Genomic DNA, 22,260 nt, shown 5'->3' with positions numbered 1-22,260 from the left:
TGTCGGGCTTGCAGAATATTTCTGATTCCAATGAAGGAGCGTCCGCATCTCCCACAGTCTGATCGCGACTGTCCGAAAGCAGGCGTCGGAGCGCTTGTTCTACGCCGGGCTTTCTGCCATTGTGGGCGGGCGCTGAGCGACGGCCGCATGGCGGGGCGGGACGTTCAAAGACAATAGGAGATCGTCGGATTAACATTGCGCCTTTCATAATAATCACTTTCACGGGTAAGTTAAAAATTAATGATTTAAGTGTAAACGGCATGAGACGTCAGCATTAACCCACAAGTAAATAGCAATTCTAAGACCCCAAAATGTAGCATTGCATGCACTTCAGACACATTGATAGACGGGTGTACAAAACAGTCAATCTTTATATAGATAGAGAAAACGTGATTGCTAAATATGACTTCTACGTATAGGCCTAGTATGTAATGTATGAAAACAACACATATGCTATCAATCAGTTAAATTAGGTTTTTAGAGCTTCTGTCAATCTAAAAACACTCACTAGTAGTATAGAAAAACAATCTAATTATAATTTGTACAGTTGGTAATTATGTATGTTAATATCATATAGCGGTGTTTTTTGCGGCACACCAAGCATATAGTGGAGTCAGTTCTGCTGAGCTCTTTATTAATTGCGCTGGATTTAAATGTTTTTTCAAATGCCTTGTATCGATCAAATCAAGTGAAAAAAATGTCAGTTGAGATCAGCTTTAATCTCGCTAACCAGTCTAAAATATGATGCAAGTATTTTTACTGAAAAGGTGAGCTCTTAATATATTTTGAAAGATACTTTGCACTGCAGCATTTTTTTCAACAACTATTTTAACCCCACAACCAGAGAATCAAAAGTAGAACTATTAGGTTTAACGTGATTTCAGTGAAAATCGTGGGGGAACAAAATCAACCGTTTAATGTAAATCTAATCGTATTTAAATAATTTCTTAAGTGCGTCTAAAACTATACAGGGTACGGTGTACGTGAGGAGCACGGCTGGGAAATGCGCTTGCAAAGTAACCGAGAGCTGAATGCACTTGGATTATCTCATTTTCCGATTCCCTTTTCAAGGTCGTATTCCTTGAAGTGTTGAGAATATAATCCCACGGATTTACATTATTGATGGAGTTACCTCACGGTTGAAAGATGACACGACTAATTTCCCCCTCAGCACTTTGGACAGCTCTCAGCAGGAAACACTTGCCACTCTGTCCTCTGCCCATGTCTACCTTGTTTGCAAAACGTATTTTCTGCTTATTATATATGTTTATGAATGTTTTAAATCGGGTGAGGGTTATCCAAACTATAAAAGGTTATTTGTAATTATTAGACGCTACATGTTTTTACGTTTATTCACAATCTGCCATCACAGCTTTAGAATACCCATGTTTTTCAGTACATTAAAATTGTATCTTCTTGAATTTACGCAAGTTACACGAAATTATATATGCAATAGCGCTCCAAGATGACGCGTTGCTATTAAATCGAGCACGAGAATATTTTCACTGTTCTCTGGTTCCATCTGGCGCTTGAAATGTAGAACTGAGCAGTAATCGTTGCGTAAATCGTGTCACGTGACAAAGTGGAAATACATTTATCTAAATGAAATTACAGAATGCATTAAAATGGTGTGACTTATTGTTTGTAAAAAAAATGTGTAGGGCAATACGATTTGTGTAAGCAAGTATAAAAATGCGCGATGGGAACAATTTTTAGCGGAACCAAAATTGTCGCTTTAAGAGAACAACGGAATAAAAGCAGAGACACAGGATGCGCTTTTATTATTGTAGGGCGCATGGAGTGTGTGCGGTGGATAAATTAAAAACTATGTCATAGTATGTTCGTTTGAACAAAAGTTGGTAATCGATTATATAAGCAAAATACAACAAATATGAGCAAACGTGCTTTGTAGTGTCGGTAGTATTGTGTCAGCACTTACGCTAAATAACCTTAAAACTAAAATTATTCGGGGTTTTTTTTGTTGACGAGCCACTGTGAACCTTCCCAGTATGTTGCAGCGTTATCTGCAACGCTTGCGGTTTGCGACGAAAACTAATATGGTTAAAAAAAACATCTGTGTTTCGTACTGCACCGTAAATGGCCGTTATAGTCACATTTTAAACGTTAGCTCTGAAGACGACATTAAGCAGTTTATTATAGCAAATACAGACATAGTGAGGAGAAATAATTTAACCCCAGAAATCAACTTAAGACTCTTTACTCCAAACTCTAAATTCTGGCACGCAAAACCAGAATTGTGGCCGTTCACTGACCCATACTGGGCTATTTACTGGCCGGGTGGACAAGCACTTGCAAGGTATTTAAATACTTACTTTTGATTTAGCGGTGTTACAATGGAATGACAGTTTAAAGTTTAGTAGGATTATTCTGACAACGGACAACACCCTTATTTAACAGGTATCTGTTAAATAACCCGGGAGTGGCCCGGGGCAGGAAGGTCTTGGACCTGGGCTGTGGATGCGGCGCCTCCGCCATCGCTGCGGAAATCAGTGGCGCTGTTTACGTCTTAGCTAACGACGTAGATCCAGGTAGGCGTCATTCCTTCTCTTTAATATATCTGCCAGTGCAAATTGATGTATGTTCATCACATGTGAGCAATGAAATGTAACCAGGCATGTCAGACCTAACATATTTGTGCGTGGGCGTCTTACAAAGGATAAGTTTGTGTCCAGGCATGTGGACATTTAGCACACATACTTTTCACTTGTTAACCATATGATATCGTAACTTACCCATTAAATCTCAGTTGCAGCCATCGCCACCAAACTGAACTGTGAATTAAATGGCTTAGAACCCCTCCCCACTGAGACAGAGAACTTGATTGGCTGTGAGCCCAAGGGTTGGGACCTCATCCTGCTTGGAGACATGTTCTATGAGGAGGTACTGATTGACAGCCTGCACACCTGGCTTCGGAGCTGCATCCAGGCCCATGGCACGCAGGTCCTGATTGGAGACCCGGGACGGGCCCACCTGGAGAACCACGTGATTAGGAAACATCTGTGTCTACTAGCTAACTTTGAGCTTCCTGAATCAATTAGGGAAGAGAACTTTGGCCTCACCAACAGCTGCGTGTGGAGCTATCAGCCAGAGCTATGACTTTGCCTAAAAAATGGCGCTATATCTAATATATAATTATGTCTTATTTATTATATAAACTGGGTTGTGTGGGTGTTATCTACCAAAAAACAGGTTGAATTTCAGTGCAAAATTCTTTATTAACACGAACCACTGGGGTGCATAAAATGCACAGATCCAGTTTTGATAAAACACCAACACACCAAGTTAATAAATATACTTACAAACACCTTTACAATAAATAATACATATGGAATGTAGTACACGTTGCTTCCTCATACGTTCCCCAGTTTTCCCAGTGATGTCACAGTAGTGCACAAAGCAGTAACATTTAAAGAATCACACTAAACACATAATCACAAAAGTCGGACTGCTCTTTACCTCAGCTTTGCAAACGATTATTTTTTAATTGCAGCGATATGTACTGAGAACAAACGAAGCACTCCCGGCGTTGATGTTGGGTCACGTGGCACATTGTTCAAAGAGAATGTATAAAGATTAATGGCCACTAGAGGTCCCTGTACAGCTGCATTAGCGTTTCCTTAACCTATGACAGCTAAGAGAAGCACTTAATTTATAGACGCAAAGGATTATAAATGTACAAAATGTAAACCCCATTATCAAATATTCTAACAGCGTATAAGCAGATCATGTATCACCATAGATAAATGTGCAGTAATGCAACATAAAGTCAGGGGCACTTTTGAAACAAAGCTACATGCTACACTGAAGGATTGAAATCACTGCATAAAACGTGCTGATTAAGTCATGAAGCACTTCAGTTAGGGCATGAAGTAAGACTCAGTGATCTGTATTTAAACAAACACGTTTTAAATGGTTCTAAATGAAGCAGATAATGCTATTAGTGTGTAACTTAGTGCCGTCATTCCCAATAACCACAGCTGTAAGTCGGTCCTGACGACTACACCCCCCTGCCACTTCAGGTACTTTATGTTATATTGAGTTTGTATATCCAGTCTGTCGAATGCAGGCCACCCAGGTGGTAGGTGTTAAATCAATAAAGTTGGTTTGTTAGAATGTTTTGGGACATGTTAAAATTGTGTGGATGTACTGCAAAGAGCATCCGTTGTCTTTCAGAATGCATGCCGCTGTAACGGCAATCTTCTCAGGATTTAATACACCGTCCATGACACCTGCTGGATCTTATCTGGGCCAGTGAGGTTCTGCAGAGCTTCTCTGGAATGGTCTGACGGGTAGATGCAGAAGAGAAGATTTCCATGTGTACAACAAAAGGGACTATAAAGGAAACTATCACAAAAGCTACAAATTAAATAAAAAATTAACCCAGCAATTCAGGTGGTGAGTGTTAGAGACAAGAACTTGTGACCTGTAGGTCATGGATTCAAATCTCAGGAGACACGCTGCTATAGCACTGCCAGGTAAACTGGAATTAGTGCTTAACGGGAATAACTGCAGTAAATAAGTATGACTGGTGCATAAATGCTGGTTATGCAGTGAAATTCAACCTAAAGACTGGAAAACAAAATCAGCCACATTATGAAAAAACACCTTGTTAGAATGTTTTGACAGGGACTGAACGGGATAACGTTACTAAACTAGACCAAATACGCTTTACTCGCTACGCTTTGTCTTAATGTTTCATGAAGTGAAGCGTACCTGTGATCAATGGACAGCCATGGAAGATGAAGATCCTGATGTTGCTGCAGTTGGAAAGGATCGCCATCACAGCTCTGTCTGTCAGGAACTGGCAACGTGCCATCTGCAGCTCCTGGGAGGAAACCACAACCACAGCGTCACCATCAGTAAGGGCAGCCCATGGAAACAGCTGTTAAAATGAAGCTGATAGGGAAGGCTGCTGTCTGAAAGAGTGTGTTCTCTCCTGAAGCAGCAACCGCAATCGTTTCTCCGTTAGGAAGAGTACTTGGAATTCGATGTATGGCTTCCGGATCCAATGGTTTTATTCAAGGATGTGGAAGAAAATTCCGAAGGATGGAAGTAATGTAATCTTGTTATTCATAAATGAAACGCGTGAATCATAATCATGGTTGTCGTTGACTGATTTAATAACACTGAGAGATGTTTCGTGGAAAAATGTATAGGGCTGTTTATGCAAATATAATGGAAACTGCTGATACTTATGGAGCAGACGTATAGTCGGTGCTAAATGAGGTGTGGAAAAGATAAATGGAGGTCAACAAAGGAGGAGGATCAGTGTGAAGATAAGACCCTACGGTCAAGAGAGATTTAATGCAAAAGATCACTATTTGAAGAACTGGGAAGCGCTGAAAAATGGTTGGCAGAGTCAAAAAGTCAGGAGGTGATCTGGAGCGTGTGGTGAGCTTTGAAAAGTACTGAAATAGTTTGGGTGCCACTTGCACTTGAGCTGAAGTAAGCAAATTTAGTTACTAAGGGCTAAAACAAGTTACGGAATGTAAAGGAAATCATTCTCAACGAATCTAAGTCAGAAATATGGATGTGTCATGTGTCACTAAAAACGTACATGACCTGTAACCACTTGTAGTGGAAGTGAAGCACTCTGACAGAGATCTTAGGTGTGACTCCCTTTGCATGCAAACTGAATAAAAGTAACCAGACATTTAAAGAAACGCTCCTCCTGTCTGTTGCTTAATGTTTGTTTATTGTAATTCTTGAGATCCAATTTTTCCAGCATGAGAAATGCATGCATTTAATATCAAGTCACGGCTGTTTTCTAAATAGCTACATGTCACAAAACAGTTAGGAATGTTTAAAATAAAAATATCTATAAAAGCTGAGAAAGCATGCAGAATATTGTTAGTCCTACAATCCCACAAAATGATCCATCTCTGAATGTCAACATTTATCACAAAATAGTACATAATCTAATACAATGATATTGTAAACCAGGGGTGGGTGATCTCATGCAGAAAGAGCCAGTGTGTATGCAGGTTGCTGAGAGATCAGTTGTTCAAACCCAGGTGTGACGACTCTCCAGCCAATAGGGTTTGAAATAAAATGATTTTTTTTAGGCTGTGAAAGCTCACACACTGTGTCAGAGAGGTCACCTTTCTGCTATGGGTCGTCAGCACTGCTCCAAGCGGTCATACATATCAAAGCAAGGAACGTTCCAGCTCGGGGTAACGGAGTGGTCAGATTGGTAGCCTTGTCACAAACATGAACCCTGGTATATGTAGTAAAAGCTTTACTTAATGGATATGCCAGCCTTGGGTCCTCCTAATTTATTATTATGTATATATACTTTATTTTCCTTCACTGGTTGTTTTACTGCCTGTTTTATTTAACTTTTCTTTACTGTGTTGCCCATTAGGGGTGAAAGATGCAAATTACCCATATAATGTATTTTTATTAGCAGTAGTAGTTGTAGTAATAATCATATTTAAGATCTACCATAACCATACAGAATAACAAAGTCCCAGAACTGCTGGTTTGGTTTTATTACCGTTTGGGTACAGAAACACACACTCTTTACCTTCAAGCTGTTGGAACACACTCCAGTAGCGAGTCCAATGACACCCTCATCAGTCACCTGAAAAACCACAAAACACAGGTAACCCAGGAACAGAATCACTCATATTTCAAAAAGAATGAATGCATTTTAAGTAAAGGGGATTTCCAACTTCAAATTTGTGGCTACTCTGCAATATATTTCTCAATACTCTTCCACTACACATTCATAATGTATAATAATCAAACTTAAAATGATTACTCTGGTTTTAGTCGTTCAGGCGAAATGATGTACAAATAACACATACATTGTTTTAACCTTTACCTATACACACTTTGAAGGAGCCATTTTACTTCGTACATTTCAGCCAATAAATCAGGATGTCAAACACAGAACAGAAGCCCACCAGTCCAGTGACATTCTGTCTCACCTGTGTCTCAGAGATGTAGATGCTATGCAGAACTTTGCAGTTTTGTGCCAGTGCCAGCAGGGCGGCGCTGGTGAGGCCCAAGCAGCCGCTGAGGCTGACCACCTCCAGAAGCCTGCACTGGGCCGCCAGGGCTAGGACGCCTTCATCTGTGACGGACCTACACCTGGTCAGGTCCACAACTATTAATCCTGGGCAGGAGGATGCTAACGCCTTCACACCTGGGGAAGACAGCGCCCTAATTAAGATCACAGGGCTGGACTGAAAGTGAAATCATATCTGCTCCAACCTGCCAGATGTGACCAATGCTTGTGCTGCAAATATATAATTATATATTCATGCTGTGTTCACGCGGCAGGTTCATGCTGTGGTCAACTGAGGAACCTTAAGGGACTAGCAGAATTAGACGTGTTAACCAGGGAACAGGTTCAAAGCCAGCATCACCTGTACTTTGTCAAAGCTAGTGTGCTTCTTTGATGAACACAGGATAAACCCAGAATAGCCTATGTATTAAGTACTATTTGTCCTGAGAAGAGACACTCCTGAAAGACACATGTTATCGCATCCTTGAAGTCTCTAATTAGAAGGAAATTTGGAAACCTATTATAAAATTATAAAACCTATTATAAAAGGGGAAGCAGAGGTAGAACTTCCTGTTGAGTAAATAAACCAAGATTCAAGAAAGGAGAGGGAGGCAGAGCAGGGTCACGGATTAGACGGAAAGGGAGGAGTCCCTCCACAAAACGGACTCTTTACAGCGCTTCCCGGTTCTTTCACACTGCTACAACTTCTATTTTATAAAAAGTACAACAGAAGCGCTCCACAGACGACCGGCATTTGACCAACGACCACTGATGTTTTCAAAGGCCTTAAGCTGACCCGATCCCCCCCCCCTACCCCCCACTAATCACTCATCATTTTGTCTGCCACTACACCAGAACGATCTGTCAACGGCTGAATAGTCTCTGTGCACATCAACTGACACCTATGTTCACAGACTTTTTAATCAAAGACGCCTTTCGGGATTTTGCTCATTTTGAAGATGGGAAATGAAAAACCGAGAAATGGCGACTTTTCGAGTGTGGTGGGGGGGAAAGAATGATACTTCGACACAGAGGAGGAGAATTTCATTGAATGCCAGGCGCAGTTTATCACTTTGCATGCAAGGAGCCAGACCTACAAAACAATGATTACACCCACGTTATACCACTGATACCAAGTTTTCAGCAAACTTTCTTTACTTAGGCTTATATGCAAGTTGTGCTCAGACTATTTCAGAACACCTACAAAGGTCATCATTCACACTTAACTCACCTTGACTCTCCTGACTGTTATGCAAGTCAAATTCCACAAATAATAGAATGTTTGTCTGCATTTTACTTCTGTGGTTAATAGGGATGAGCGAGTACAGCATTATCTGTATCTGTTAACCATATGAGGGGATGGATGGACAATTCATCTCCATTCATCTCCAAAATTCTTGAAAAAATTGTTGCTTCTCCATTACATGCCCACCTTAATAATAATAATCTTTATGATCAGTTTCAATCAGGCTTCCATCCCCTCCACAGTACAGAAACAGCCCTTATAAAAATTACTAATGATCTTCTTATAGCTGCTGATACCGGTTTGCTTTCCATTCTCATTTTTCTCGATCTAACCGCTGCCTTTGACACTATTTCCCACAGCCTTCTCCTCCATAGACTATCTTCTATCGGTATGACGGACATTCCACTTACTTGGTTCACCTCATACCTCACTAACCGTACACAGTACATACACTTAAAATCACACACATCTAACACCTTCCCTCTGTCCTCTGGGGTTCCCCAGGGCTCTGTCCTGGGGCCCCGCCTTTTCATTATTGTTGGGGAAAGCGCCCGGCGTTTCCACCCCAACTCCACATTTACGAGACACACACAGGTTACAGTTTTACTTGCAAGGGTACCCACACTCTCTGCAATGCAAACTACAGCAGAATGTGTTACAAAGGGTGGTTCCCCTTGGCTTCTTTATTTATAGTCAATGGGGGGCGCAAGAGAGGGAAGTGAGATTCTTATCTAAGTAGGCAGCTGTTAACCACCTACTTAGAGTACAATAGCTAAGAGTATGTGGCTAGAAGATAAGAAATAACGTATACATGTATTTACACTCATTGCTGATCATACAGAAATGATTAACAACTGTTTCTTCAACCTAACAATTATCTACATCCTCCCTCTTGGTTTTATCTTTCGTAAGCACAACATTCATTTTCATTGTTACGCGGATGACACCCAGCTCTACCTTTCCTCTAGCCCCTCATCATCATTTCCTCCATCCTCACTTACTCTCTGTCTACAGGAACTCAATGTATGGTTTTCCACCAACTTTCTCATGCTTAACAGTTCCAAAACAGAAGTCCTCTTAGTAGGCACCCCATCTGCAATCTCCAAATCTAGTAGCTTCTCAATTAATATCAACAATTCAATTGTCCATCCATCCCCTCAGGTTAAGAGTTTGGGTGTCGTCCTCGACAGTACACTTTCCTTTCACTCACACATCAATAATGTTACTCGGTCCGCATACTTCCACTTACGTAATATTTCTCGTCTTCGCCCCTCTCTCACTCCCCACACCACGGCTATTTTAGTTCACAGCCTTGTAACCTCCCGTATCGATTACTGTAATTCTCTTCTCTTTGGTCTCCCTAATAAATCCCTCCAGAAATTGCAGCTCCTTCAGAACTCTGCAGCCCGGGTCATAACACGGACTCCTATTTTTCACCATATCACTCCCGTCTTAAAACAACTCAACTGACTTCCCATAAAACATAGAATCAATTTCAAAATATTGATTACCACTTTTAAAGCACTACATAACCTCGCTCCTCCATACATATCTGACCTCATCCACTCTGCTGCTCCTGCCCGCACTCTTCGCTCCTCTTCCTCTTTCCTTCTCACTGTACCCTGTTCGTTTAAAGACAATGGGGAACAGGGCATTCAGTTACTCTGCCCCCCAACTTTGTAATTCTCTCCCTCCTGATCTCCGTAATCTAGATTCTCTTCCGCTGTTTAAATCGAGACTCAAAACCTACCTGTTCAGATTGTCTTATCTTTCTTAATCACACGTTTCTTTTAATCGTTATGGTTTTATCGTTTTATTGATTCTATGTATTTTTTGCATTGTACAGCGACCTTGAGTGTTTTGAAAGGCGCTTATAAATAAAATGTATTATTATTATTATATGAATTATCTGTACTCGGACTGGGCGGGGCCTAACCCGGAAGTGGGCGGGATTTAACCTGGAAGTGGGTTGGGTTGTCTTGAAATGGGCGGGGCTTTAACCGGTATGTTATTTTAAGCATGTAATTGAAATGGGTTGATCAGAAATTGTTATATTTATTGCTGATTAGAAAACTATTTACATGACAGCATCAGCATAGAGCTTCAGATCAGTGGTTTTGATCACGATAATGAACTATATACAGAACAAGTTTTGCAACAATGAATACAACACATGTGGTTGCAGTTATGAAGTAAAATGTAATGAACAGGAGTTTTCATCTCAACATAACTTTCTTTTTTTAACTTTTATTTTTTTATGATCAGTGTGATTTCTTTTTTTTTGGTCCTTTTTTTATTTTTTTTATTTCCACACCAGGTATGTGTGAGTGTGTGTGAGTGAGTGAGTAAGAGAGAGACAGAGAGAGAGAGAAAGAGAGAGGGGGGGAGTATGTGTGTAGCTTAATTTGTAATATTATTTATACCACAACTACCTTTATTTTTTTTCATAAAATACAGCAAGAAAGTGTCACTCAGTGCGTGAAGTCAAAAAACTGGTTAGAGCCAGCAGACGGTTAAAAAAAAAAAAAAAAACTCCGATGACCGGCAGAGAGAGGGAGAAAGAGTGTGTGTGTGTAGCTAATTAATTTGTAATATAGTTTTACCCCACTACTTCCTTTTTAATTTCTTTTAATGAAATACAGCAAGAAAGTGTCAGACACTCAGTGCGTGAAGTAAAAAAAACTGGTTAGAGCCAGCTGACGGTTTAAAAAAGAGACGCGAGTCGCATTCTACCAAGCACCACGTCTGAACAAACCCCACGTTTACCAAAACTCTACTGGTTAATAAGTAGGTACTACAAACTAAAGTAAAAAACAAACCTGAAGCTGAAGAAACCCTAAACGTTAACGGAAAAAACCCGCGAACCTGAGTGACTGAGGGAGAGCGCGCTGTTCTCTTCTCAGTGTTCTGTGTGTGAGTGAGCAGAGCGGGAGACAGCAACACAATAAATTTGTGTGTGTAGGGGAGGGGCACTGTGACTAGTCCATCACAGAACGCAGACACAGTCAGCTACCCAATGAGAATTTTTATTCAGTCCGAGCACAGATATTGACTCGTATTACTCGTATGATACTCGTACTCGTCAAAAGTGCTTTATCCGTACCGGATACTCGTTTCAGCCGAGTATCCGGCTCAACTCTAGTGGTTAATGTGCGGGGCAGTGGATTTGGCTGCTGTGTCTGTAACTGCAAGGTTGATGGTTCAAATCCAAGTGTCTGTGGATTGGTTTCCCCTTTGGCCCTGGAACAAGACCCTTAACCCCCGATCACTCAAACCATGATTGGACCAAAATAGTCACATGACACACGCAGCTGGAAGACAATAGGTGTAATATTTAGAAAAATATACAGCTTGCTATAACCTTAAACAGAATTTTGTTGTTTACATGTGTTACGGTGTTAATTCTGAATTGAGAAATGACTTTTATACCATTAGTAATGTAATGAGGTGTTCTTTGTTTGTGTCTCTTCTTAATCTACTATGCTGTCCCTTCATAACGTTTAAGCGTTTTATGTATTTTTACATGTTTTAGCCACGATAAGAAATAGGCACTTATGGCGAATCATTTGGCGTTCTTTTTCCGGGTACTGCTCGTGGCGTACCTGGTGACGTCGTACCGATAGTCTCTACTGAAGGCTCGTCGCTTTCTACCGCTCCCGCGAACCTGTTGGTATCCAACAGATTCCGGCAGAGAAGAGGTCGGAGAGATGGGGACAGACAGTGAGCCCGAGGGCGTGGACACAAACCTCCTCTTCCTGGGATGATACTGAGTAATATCAGATCCCTGCAAAATAAAATCACGGAGCTCCGCAACAACGCCGGCGTCTGCCATGAGTACCAGGAAGCTGGAGTCATAGTGCTTAGTGAGACGCAGCTTTACTCGGATACTGTCAACTTTTTGGTGGAAGTGCAAGGTTTTCCCTCACCCGGACAGACATGGCAGCATCTCCTCTGCTCCAGTCTGTGGAATTGTGCCAATGACACAACCCTGGCTGGCCTCATACATGCCGCCTGTATGCTGAGAAAAGGCATGTTAGCTGGTGTCCTGGTGCCAACACAGCAATCTGCATCCTAATGTTCTGAAAACTGTAGCGATAACTGTAGGTTTTCAGTCTGATCCCCTTAGTCATCCACAGCTTAACAGTTAAGTCCTTCAGACTGCTATGAACTTCAGTCTCCAAAGACCTTAAATGCGAGAGCTATACTGAGTCTATCATCAAAAAGGACTGAGGATGTACTTCCAGGAGCTGCTGACAAAGTCCATCCTTCTGCACACACAGACACACTCATTCCCTGGGATTTAAACCCACAACCTTTTGTGTTGTTGGCGCCATGCTCTATTTATTGTGCTACATCACTACATCTGTCATGCCCGGCTCGTCCGCTCCTCGTGTGTGCCACGCCCCCTAATTACCCACGTGTGATTTCCTGATCCTGCCCAGTCGTGTCTTGTTTCCTGCTGCCTTGTTCCGTGTATTTAAGTCCTGGTCTCCCCAGTTTGCTTTGTCTGTCATTGATGTTAGTGGCGTTACATGTCTCCTGCTCCCCGTTACCTCATTAAACCCCCGTTTTCCCGTTATCCCGCTTGCCTGCCTGCTCCTTCCACGCCCTACCGCACGATCGCCGCTTACCTCCGCGACCGGTCGTGACAGAATGACAGACCAGAAGAAAAGGAGGAAGCAGAGGAGAAGGAAGCCCCTGCCTGAGCCCATCCGACTGGGCACATGCTCCCTCGCCGACTCCTGGTCTTTCGCTGAGGACGAGAGAGAGGGGCTCGTCCAGGGCTCCGTCCCTGACCCGTTCCATAGGGGAGTCCACTTCATGGTGAGAGTCGGGGCTTCCAGCAGCGACGAGGAGGACATTCCTTTCTCGTATCCCGAGCTGGAGCCGTTCGCTCCGGATGAACTACCGCCCCTGTACCTGTATAATCACCGGCCCGAACACCTGGCTAATTGGGGAGGTATTAGGGCCGTAAGGGACTCGATACCCCGGGTCCCGAAGAGGACCGCGCCCGTCTCCCCCTCCCAGGACGTGCCAGTTCTGCCTGCGCTATCAGCGCAGCGCCAGCCTCTGCAACCTGCGCAGCCGGAGCAGCCATCGCCGCTGTCCGGTAGATCTGCGCAGCTTCCTCCACCTGTGGCTTGCGCTCCCGCGCAGCCGCCATTGCCGGCGGACCCCGCTCCCGCGCAGCCGCCATTGCCGGCGGACCCCGCTCCCGTGCAGCCGCCGCCGCCTGCTGCAGCTCCCGGGCAGGCGCCCCCACTGCAGCAACCTGCAGCTCCCGGGCAGGCGCCCCCACTGCAGCAACCTGCAGCTCCCGGGCCGGCGCCCCCACTGCAGCCACCTGCAGCTCCCGGGCCGGCGCCCCCACTGCAGCCACCTCCTGTTCCTGACCGCGCTCCAGTTCCTGCAGAGGCGCCCCCTCTGCAGCCGCCTGCTGCAGCTCCCGGGCAGGCGCCCCCTCTGCAGCCGCCTGCTGCAGCTCCCGGGCAGGCGCCCCCTCTGCAGCCGCCTGCTGCAGCTCCCGGGCAGGCGCCCCCACTGCAGCCAGCTCCTGTTCCTGACCGCGCTCCTGTTCCTGACCGCGCTCCTGTTCCTGACCGCGCTCCTGTTCTGGACCGCGCTCCTGTTCCTGTCCAGGTGCCCCCACTGCAGCAACCTGCAGCTCCCGGGCCGGCGCCCCCACAGCCTGCCCATGTTCCTGTCCAGGTGCCCCCACTGCAGCCACCTGCAGCTCCCGGGCCGGCGCCCCCACTGCAGCCACCTGCAGCTCCCGGGCCGGCGCCCCCACTGCAGCCACCTGCAGCTCCTGACCGCGCTCCTGTCCCTTCTCCCCCTGTGACAGTTTCTCCCTCGCCCCGGCGAACTCGACCCCGACCTGGGGTCATGTCTGTGTCCCGTAAAGGGAGGGGACACAGACGCAGGGCTGGGGTCCCGCCCGCCCTGCCCCCTGGCTCGCCCTGCCTCGCCTGCGCTGGGGCTCGGTTGGCGCCTGCGGGTCCTGGCCCTCCGGGTCGGCTGTCGCCTGCGGGTCCCTCTCCGGTGCCTCGTCGCCCTGCCTCGCTCCCCTCTCCGGGTCCTGGTCGGTCGCCTGGGGGTTCCCCGACGGCGGCTCCTCGGTCGCCTGCGGGGCCCCTACCTCCGGCCCTCCCCCGGACATCGCCGCCTGCTGCGGCTCCCCCCTCCTCCGTGCCTTCGCCCTGGCCCCTTCCAGCTCCCTCGTCCCCTTCCCTGGTGCTCCCTCCCTGGCCCCTCCGCGGGTCCCTCGCCCTGTCTCCTCTGCCCCTTCTCGGTCCCCTCCGGCTCCGGCCTCCCGGCCGCCTGCGGCCCCTCCGGCTGCCGCCCGTCGCCCGCTGGGGCTCCCTCGGGCTCCCCTTCCTTCCCCCTCCTTCTCTCCCTTCTTTCCCATCTCTGTCCCGCCTGTCTTTTCTCCTCCTTCCGCCTTTGTCCCTCGTCCCTTCGCTCCTTGTGTTCCTCCTTCTCCCTCTGGCTTCCCTCCATTCACTCCCGGTCCTTTTGTCCCGCCTGTTCCCTCTGTGTCTCCCTTTCTGATCTGTCTCTCCGCTTTCCCGGCCCTTTGTCTGCTCCTGTCCTATGTTCTGTCTCTTGCCTTGTTTTGTGCTTCGGTCCTGTTCCCCGTCGTGCGTTAATTCTGTTCTTGTTTTCCAAGTCCTGTTCTGCCTCGTCCCGTCCGTCGCCCCCTTCCTTGGCGCGCCCGGTGTAGCGCGCCTTTGGGGGGGGGTTCTGTCATGCCCGGCTCGTCCGCTCCTCGTGTGTGCCACGCCCCCTAATTACCCACGTGTGATTTCCTGATCCTGCCCAGTCGTGTCTTGTTTCCTGCTGCCTTGTTCCGTGTATTTAAGTCCTGGTCTCCCCAGTTTGCTTTGTCTGTCATTGATGTTAGTGGCGTTACATGTCTCCTGCTCCCCGTTACCTCATTAAACCCCCGTTTTCCCGTTATCCCGCTTGCCTGCCTGCTCCTTCCACGCCCTACCGCACGATCGCCGCTTACCTCCGCGACCGGTCGTGACAACATCACCAAGCCAAATTCTTTGTAACTTACAAGGCCAATGAAACTCATCCCATTTCTGATTATAAATTGAGGGGGGGGGCAGGCTTTGTGCTAAACTTTGTCACACTGAGAAATGGGAACAAACTGGAACACAGGCAGGAAGAAAAGGGGGGCTTCAGCCCTCCTCGTAGTGTAAGTAAAATTAGAAAAGCAGAAGGTGCATTAGCAGGGTCATGGTGACATTAAGCTTACGCTTGACCTGCGGGGCCTAACAAGGGAGGGGGTCGCTGATGCTGCTAAATTGCAACATAACAAGATAAGATAAAAGGGAACGGGTGTGGGGACTAACGGCAGCAATTTCAAAACAATGGTGCCCATAGCTTCCGGGATAGGCTCCGGACCCCCCGCAACCCAGTAGGATAAGCGGTTTGGAAAATGGATGGATGGGTGAATAGTTGTATGTTATGCCAACTGGAAAGGTACCAACAAGAACAGCAGACGCCCTGTTCGGGTTATAAAAACCAGACACAGACAATAGAAAGAAGAGCTTCCTTTGGTATGTACTGTTTGTGCATCTGAGTGTGGCTCCCGGATTGCAATCTGTACTTAGAATAAAGAGAGCTGACTTACAACCATCCTTCACCTCACGAGTGCATCTTTTCCTCATCAACGGACTCAGTGGAGTCAAACTCCAACAAAACTGAAGAACTTCATTCAGCATGGCTACACCCCCCAGTAGTATCTATAGAAAAGCGTGTGGCTCTGTGAGCTTCGCAGCACTCAGATAAGAGTCATAAAATGGCATCTCATCACCTTCCTTTGTTCTTTCAATGAGTCCTGGAGACCTGACACTCAGATGCTCTTATCTTTATTACCCTGAGGGGTCATGCCATTTGCAGGCATCTGAGACTGTGAGGGACTGGTACTGCCCAAAACCTCAGGGTCTCCTGCTTTGATTGTGTAAAAGACAGTTCTAATCAAACTTTACAAGAAAGGGCACAAAGCCTTTGTCTTTGTCAGAGAAAGAGAGTTGAACAGAAGGTATATTTTTCATAATTAGCTTTTGAGTAATCTGCTTCTGGAATGCATTTTCTTATATAGTTGCAAGAACGCCTGGGTGACAGACAGCTGATACCCATGAGATAAAAAAGAGAAGGTTTAAGTGTTGCACGCATGATTTGGAGCATAGTACTTGTTAGAATTCACAAGAAATGCAGGCTGGGGGACAAAGGTGTAAGCATCCAGCGCACTTACCAAAAATGGCAGGAACACCACAAAGACAGAGGTCATGCAAAGTGCAGACGCCGCCCCCCCGCATGCAGGCCTGCAGCATGCAGATTACATGAAGTATATACATGCTTGCAAGATGCAAACTGCATAACGCATATGTGTTGCAAAGTGCATGCCTTACCCTAACCGGTCTGATCTGGTTCTGAGGAGGGGGCACAAACTGTCTGAGTACCCCCTATAAAAGTTGTGTTGACCAGAAAGTTCTTTGAGCATTACCACAGAAATATCATCAAAGCGGCTGCTCCCTGAGCTCAGGAATAAAACGATGTCATACTCAAGAGCGCCGACTAAGTGTCATAAATTTCTGCGACATCTTCCTCTAGCCTCCCCAATGAAGCCCTGCATTGTGCTGAAACCACTGAATTTGTCCGTGTTTTCCCATGGTCACTGATGCCAGCCTCACCATTATGAGTGGCTGAGAAGGTGAACCTAAGCAGATACCCCAAAGCGATTACGCTTATTTATACGAATAATACAATTTATACAAACTGTATCATATACAAACATAAATACAAACATTATGTTTTGTCATAAGCGGACACGCGGGTAAACATTTCTAATACAAATGTTACATTTTTTTTCCAATTTTGATTAATTTGTGAGTAGAACTTTATCGATTCTTTCATTGAACAAAAAAACCTGAATGTCGAATTACTAAATTGCTACATGTTATAGGCTAACCTGTAAATTTCCAGTTTATTCTCAATAGCTCCCATATATCCCAGGTAATTCCCATGGAAAGTTTCCAACTTTGAAAATTGCCAGCAGGTGGAGACAACCAAGGACCCCCAGACAGTCCATGTTTCTGTTCCCTCCCAATGTGGATGGTCTGGGGGGGGTCCCCGAGGACCGGGTTAGGAAACACTGCCCTGTGTCAGTGTCATACCTGGCTCGTACGATCCTCGTGTGTGCCATGCCCACTGATTATCCACGTGTGCTTCCCTGATCGTACCCAGTTGTCTCTGATTATGTTAGCCCAGTCTTGTGTATTTCAGTCCGTGTCTTGCCTTGGTTCCCTGTCTGTCATTGATGTTTGTTAATGTCAGTGCCTGCGTTCCGTCCTGCCCTGCTCGTTTCCAGAATAAATCCCCTTTTTCCCCGATTCCGCCTGCCTTGCTTGCTTCCTGTTCGCTCGCACTGCCGTTGCGCATTACCTGCGCTCCCGGATCGTGACAGAATGACGGACCTTAACAAGAAGAAGAGGCGCAGAAGGCGAGCCATGGAGACGCCGACGATCCGCCTGGGAGCCTGCTCGCTAGCAGAGATGTGGCTCCCAACAGGTTTCGAGGAGGAACCCCTCCTGCTCCGGGAACTGGAGTCGCTCTCCACGGAGCTGCCGCCGCCCCTCGAGTGGTATTGTTACCAGCCGGAGCGACTGGCCAACAAGGGGGCCAGCGCGGTGCGGGACGCTATCCCGTGTGTGCCCCGGATCCTTAAAGGGGCCACGCCAGTCTCGCCTGCTCCGGACCTGCCAGTCCTGCCTCCTGCATCAGCAACGCCCGAGGCGCCCCCTTTGTCCCTGCCTGCTGCAGCCGCCCGGTCTGAGGCGCTCCCTTCACCTCTGCCTTCTGCAGCTGCTGCACCCCCGCAAGAGGTCCCGGCTACGCCCCTTGCCCTCGCCAATAAGTTATTCACCCTCCAGGGACTATACTGGAGGGTGATAGCTGAACCGGCCATACAGCCCATGCAGCCACACCCTCTGCCTGCGGCTCCAGCACCCGTGCAGCCGCTCCCTCTGCCAGCGGCTCCAAATCCCCCGCGCAGCCGCCCCCTCTGCCTGCGCCTCCCGCGCCCGAGACGCTCCCGCGCCCGAGACGCTCCCGCGCCCATGCCCGAGGTGCTCCCTCTGTCCTCACCCCGGCGAGCTCGACCCCGGCCTGGGGCCCTAATGTCTGTGTTCCGTAAGGGGAGAGGACACAGGCGCAGGGCTGGGGTCCCATCCGCCCTGCCCCCTGGCTCGCCCTCCCTCGCCTGCGCTGGGGCTCGGTTGGCGCCTGCGGGTCCTGGCCCTCCGGGTCGGCTGTCGTCTGCGGGTCCCCCTCCACAACCTCGTCACCCTGCCTCGTCCCCTCCTCCGACTCCTCGTCGGGCGCCTGAGGGATCCCCGACTGCGGCTCCTCGGTCGCCTGCTGGTCCCCCCACTCCAGCTCGTCAGAGGATGTTGCCGCCTGCTGCAGCTCCCCCCTCTCTCCTTGCCCTCGCCAGGGTCCCCTCCAGCTCCCTCATCCCATTCCCTGGTGATCCCTCCTACTCCCCCCTCGTCCCCTCCTTCTGTCCCTCGCCCTGCCTCCTCAGCCCCTCCGAGATCCCCTCCAGCTCCGGCCTCCCGGCCGCCTGCGGCCCCTCCGGCTGCTTCCCACTCCGACTTCCGGCTCCGGGGTCCCCTTTATTCCCCCGCCTTCTCTCCCTACTCTCCTGCTCAAGTCCCTCTTTTCTTTGCTCCTCCTCCTCTCTTTGCTCCTCGTCCTCCAATGTTCCATCCGTTCACTCCTGGCCCTTTTGTTCCACCTGTTCCCTCTCTGTGCCCGTTCCTTGTCTGTCTCTCTGCCTTCCCCATCTTTTGTCAAGTCCTGTCTTGGTTTCTTCCCTTGTGCCAGTTCTGTCTGTCCGTCCTGTTCCCTGTCCCTCGTTAATGGGTTTTTTTTCTTGTTTTTCTGGTCCTGGTTCCCCGTTCTCGTCTTGTCCGTCGCCTCCCCTGAGGCGCGCCCGGAGAGCGCGCCTTTGGGGGGGGGGTTCTGTCATACTCGGCTCGTACGATCCTCGTGTGTGCCACGCCCCCTGATCATCCACGTGTGCTTCCCTGATCGTACCCAGTTGTGTCTGATTATGTTAGCCCAGTCTTGTGTATTTCAGTCCGTGTCTTGCCTTGGTTCCGTCATTGATGTTTGTTAATGTCAGTGCCTGCGTTCTGTCCCGCCCTGCTCGTTTCCAGAATAAATCCCCGTTTTCCCCGTTCCCGCCTGCCTTACTTGCATCCTGCTCGCTCGCACTGCCCTTGCGCATTACCCGCGCTCCCGGATCGTGACAGTCAGAGTGTCAGAGGTCAGAACAGTGTGTGAGGACGGGGGTACCTTCGGCAGTGATGCCTTGGCACCCCCGCAGCAATATCTTCCTGAGCTGTTTGCAATGGATCTGCTGCAGGGCAGAGTCTGACACATTGCAGTTCTGCAGGTCCAGTGTGTTCAGCCAAGGGTGCAGCACCTGCAAGCAAACAGATGCAAGACAGCTTAACCTTAGAACTTCTTATGAAATATCCACTATAAAAATTTTTTTTATAGGAGCCAATATGGCACCAAGGAAAATAATAAATCTAACTGGGGGGTGAGCGCAATACCAGAATGGAAAAACACATCCCACTCACAAATGCATCCCTGCATACTGACCCAAAATATGAAAACATTGGAATTATAAATTAAAAATAAATACATCTTTATCCATGCAATAAAAATGTGTTTTCGTAAAAATTTCGCTAAAGTCGATTGTTTAAGAGTCTGACAAACTTTATTGTACCGTAAAACTTTGGAGGATCAGGCACTCAGCAGTTTCTCATGCGTCTCATGCTCTGATCCCCAAACATCAAGTGCATACATCTTTTATAGCCAAAAACGCGCCAGTTTACAGAGAGTTCAGGGAGGGGTCAGATATCTTTAGATACCAGTTGCTTCTGTTAAACCGGACCCATTATCAGGTCAAGGCAGGGTTGACCTTTTCATGATCACTATTCTGGTTTCATTACCCTGTTCAAACAAGTCCTTCATCTCAAATTCCCATACGTTCCTTGGTTCTCTCTCCACGTACCCTTGACCACTAACATACATGCATTTCTTATATTGGTTTCTGCGGCAGTCTTACTTCTCGGATTAGGTCTGTTCCTTGATCCGGTCATTTTTGCAGAATAAGCTATCATACCAAAATAGATTAGTTCCTCTTATCTAAAAATTAAAACCTATTACTTAAGCAAGCTTGCATTATTGCGTTATATGTTTAGTATATTAAATGCTGCAAGACAGAAGTCAATAGTTATTATCACCGTAGTTGAATCAACAGTGTTTTCATAAGTTTCATTATTAATTAGATTGAATTTCCATTGAATTTGCATAATCATGGCTTTTTCTACCACAGTGTCTCCCACTAGGTCCTGTTGGAGTTCGACTCCACCAAGTCTGTTGATGAGGAAAAGATGCAAACTGGAGGTGAAGGATGGTTGTAAGTCCGCTTTCTTTATTTGTTGTACAGATCGATCTGGGAGCCACGTTCAGATGCACAAACAGTACATACCGAAGGAAGCTCAGCTCTCTATTGTCTGTGTCTGGCTTTTATAACCCGTTTAGGGCGTCTGCTGTTCTTGTTGGTATCTTTCCTCTCTCGTGACATACAACTATTGTTTTGACAATGCTGTGCGTTAGTACCCACACCCTTTCCCTTTTATCTCATCCTGTTATGTTGCAAATTGGCAGCGTAAGCAACCCCCTCCATTGTTAGGCCCCGCAGGTCAAGCATAAGCATAATGTCACCATGACCCTGATAATGCACCTAATGCTTTTCTAATTTTAGTTACACTACGAGGAGGGCCGAAGCCCCCCTTTTCTTCCTGCCTGTGTGTTTGTTTGGTCTTCCTGAGTTGTATGTCACGAGAGAGGAAAGATACCAACAAGAACAGCAGACGCCCTAAACGGGTTATAAAAGCCAGACACAGACAACAGAGAGCTGAGCTTCCTTCGGTATGTACTGTTTGTGCATCTGAGCGTGGCTCCCGGACCGATCTGTACAACAAATAAAGAGAGCTGACTTACAGCCATCCTCCGCCTCCAGTGTGCATCTCTTCCTCATCAACGGACTCGGGGGAGACAGGCTCCAACACTCACTCCCGTACCTGCTTCACCACTTTCATCCACCATTTACCTGACTGATATTGAAGTCGGTGAGGGTGCCGTTGGAAGTCATTAACCGCACCAGCTTGTCCTTTATTCCCAGGGGCAAAGTTTTAATGTCCCCGTGGAAGTTGCCGGCATATTTCGCGACGCAGCCCAAACTTCTACAAACAAACAGTGAATAAACATTGAAGTCTTAGACAATCAATATAGAGGCGGTTAACATTTCATAAAATTTGCGCTAAACCTGCATTTAGTAGACATTCCTGCCCACTTACAGGTCAAAAAGCGAATAGAGAGCCATCCTGTTGAATGCTGCGTCCGAGACGACTAATTCTGGGGTCCCATTTTGTTCCAGCGAATTCAATATCCACGAACTAGCTGAGTCCGATTTAGGTGATGAAACGAAGCCGAACTGAGTCGATTTGCAGAGAGAAACTGAAAATCTATACAAAGGTTATTTTAAGATTACGATACGCTTTAATGTTATTTAGCTGCACATAGTAATAACGTCTGATTTTCCAGCGCCGTCGCGGGCTTATGATGACAAGTTATCGAGGCATTTTGGTAATTGTAGTTTTATTAGCGATGTCTCCGCCTTCTTATTTACAACAACAGCAATAACATTATTGTTATTATTATGTACCAGATAATCATTATTTTATAATGTAATCATTAGAGGCATGATTCCCAATAAGATTTCAGTACAGTAATTTATTTAAATACGAAAGTCGTCTGCTTTTGATCTTATAGTGTCCTTTAGTCTATCATTCAAAGCACACAATTTCATGGAGAAGGCCAGCTTCAT

The 22,260-nt window shown here is 46.7% G+C and overlaps 2 protein-coding genes across 4 annotated transcripts; one reads left to right on the top strand and one right to left on the bottom strand.

Annotated features, from left to right (window-relative positions):
• Nucleotides 1-1,750: 1,750 nt before the first annotated feature.
• On the top strand, nucleotides 1,751-5,684 carry etfbkmt (electron transfer flavoprotein subunit beta lysine methyltransferase). 3 transcript variants are annotated; one of them, XR_007396872.1, is made up of 4 exons: nucleotides 1,751-2,317; nucleotides 2,419-2,549; nucleotides 2,768-4,880; nucleotides 4,967-5,684. XR_007396872.1 is itself a non-coding variant. In XM_049007766.1 (3 exons), the coding sequence occupies exons 1-3, from the start codon at nucleotides 2,010-2,012 to the stop codon at nucleotides 3,115-3,117; spliced, it is 789 nt and encodes a 262-aa protein (XP_048863723.1). In that variant the 5' UTR covers nucleotides 1,751-2,009; the 3' UTR covers nucleotides 3,118-5,684. The 3 variants fall into 3 exon arrangements, 1 of the variants encoding a protein (XP_048863723.1); XR_007396871.1 differs by having other exon boundaries at nucleotides 4,964-5,684; XM_049007766.1 differs by having other exon boundaries at nucleotides 2,768-5,684.
• Nucleotides 3,217-21,991, bottom strand: amn1 (antagonist of mitotic exit network 1 homolog (S. cerevisiae)). Its single transcript, XM_049007767.1, has 7 exons — nucleotides 21,731-21,991; nucleotides 21,484-21,616; nucleotides 19,653-19,782; nucleotides 6,954-7,171; nucleotides 6,548-6,604; nucleotides 4,735-4,846; nucleotides 3,217-4,303 (listed from the first exon to the last, which is right to left on the bottom strand). Exons 1-7 carry the CDS (start codon nucleotides 21,754-21,756, stop codon nucleotides 4,230-4,232), a joined length of 750 nt encoding a protein of 249 aa, XP_048863724.1. The 5' UTR covers nucleotides 21,757-21,991; the 3' UTR covers nucleotides 3,217-4,229.
• Nucleotides 21,992-22,260: the final 269 nt, after the last annotated feature.

This window comes from Brienomyrus brachyistius, chromosome 3 (genome assembly GCF_023856365.1).
Source record: "Brienomyrus brachyistius isolate T26 chromosome 3, BBRACH_0.4, whole genome shotgun sequence".
NCBI classification, from domain to species: Eukaryota; Metazoa; Chordata; class Actinopteri; order Osteoglossiformes; family Mormyridae; genus Brienomyrus; species Brienomyrus brachyistius.
This window is presented reverse-complemented; position numbering and strand designations above follow the sequence as displayed.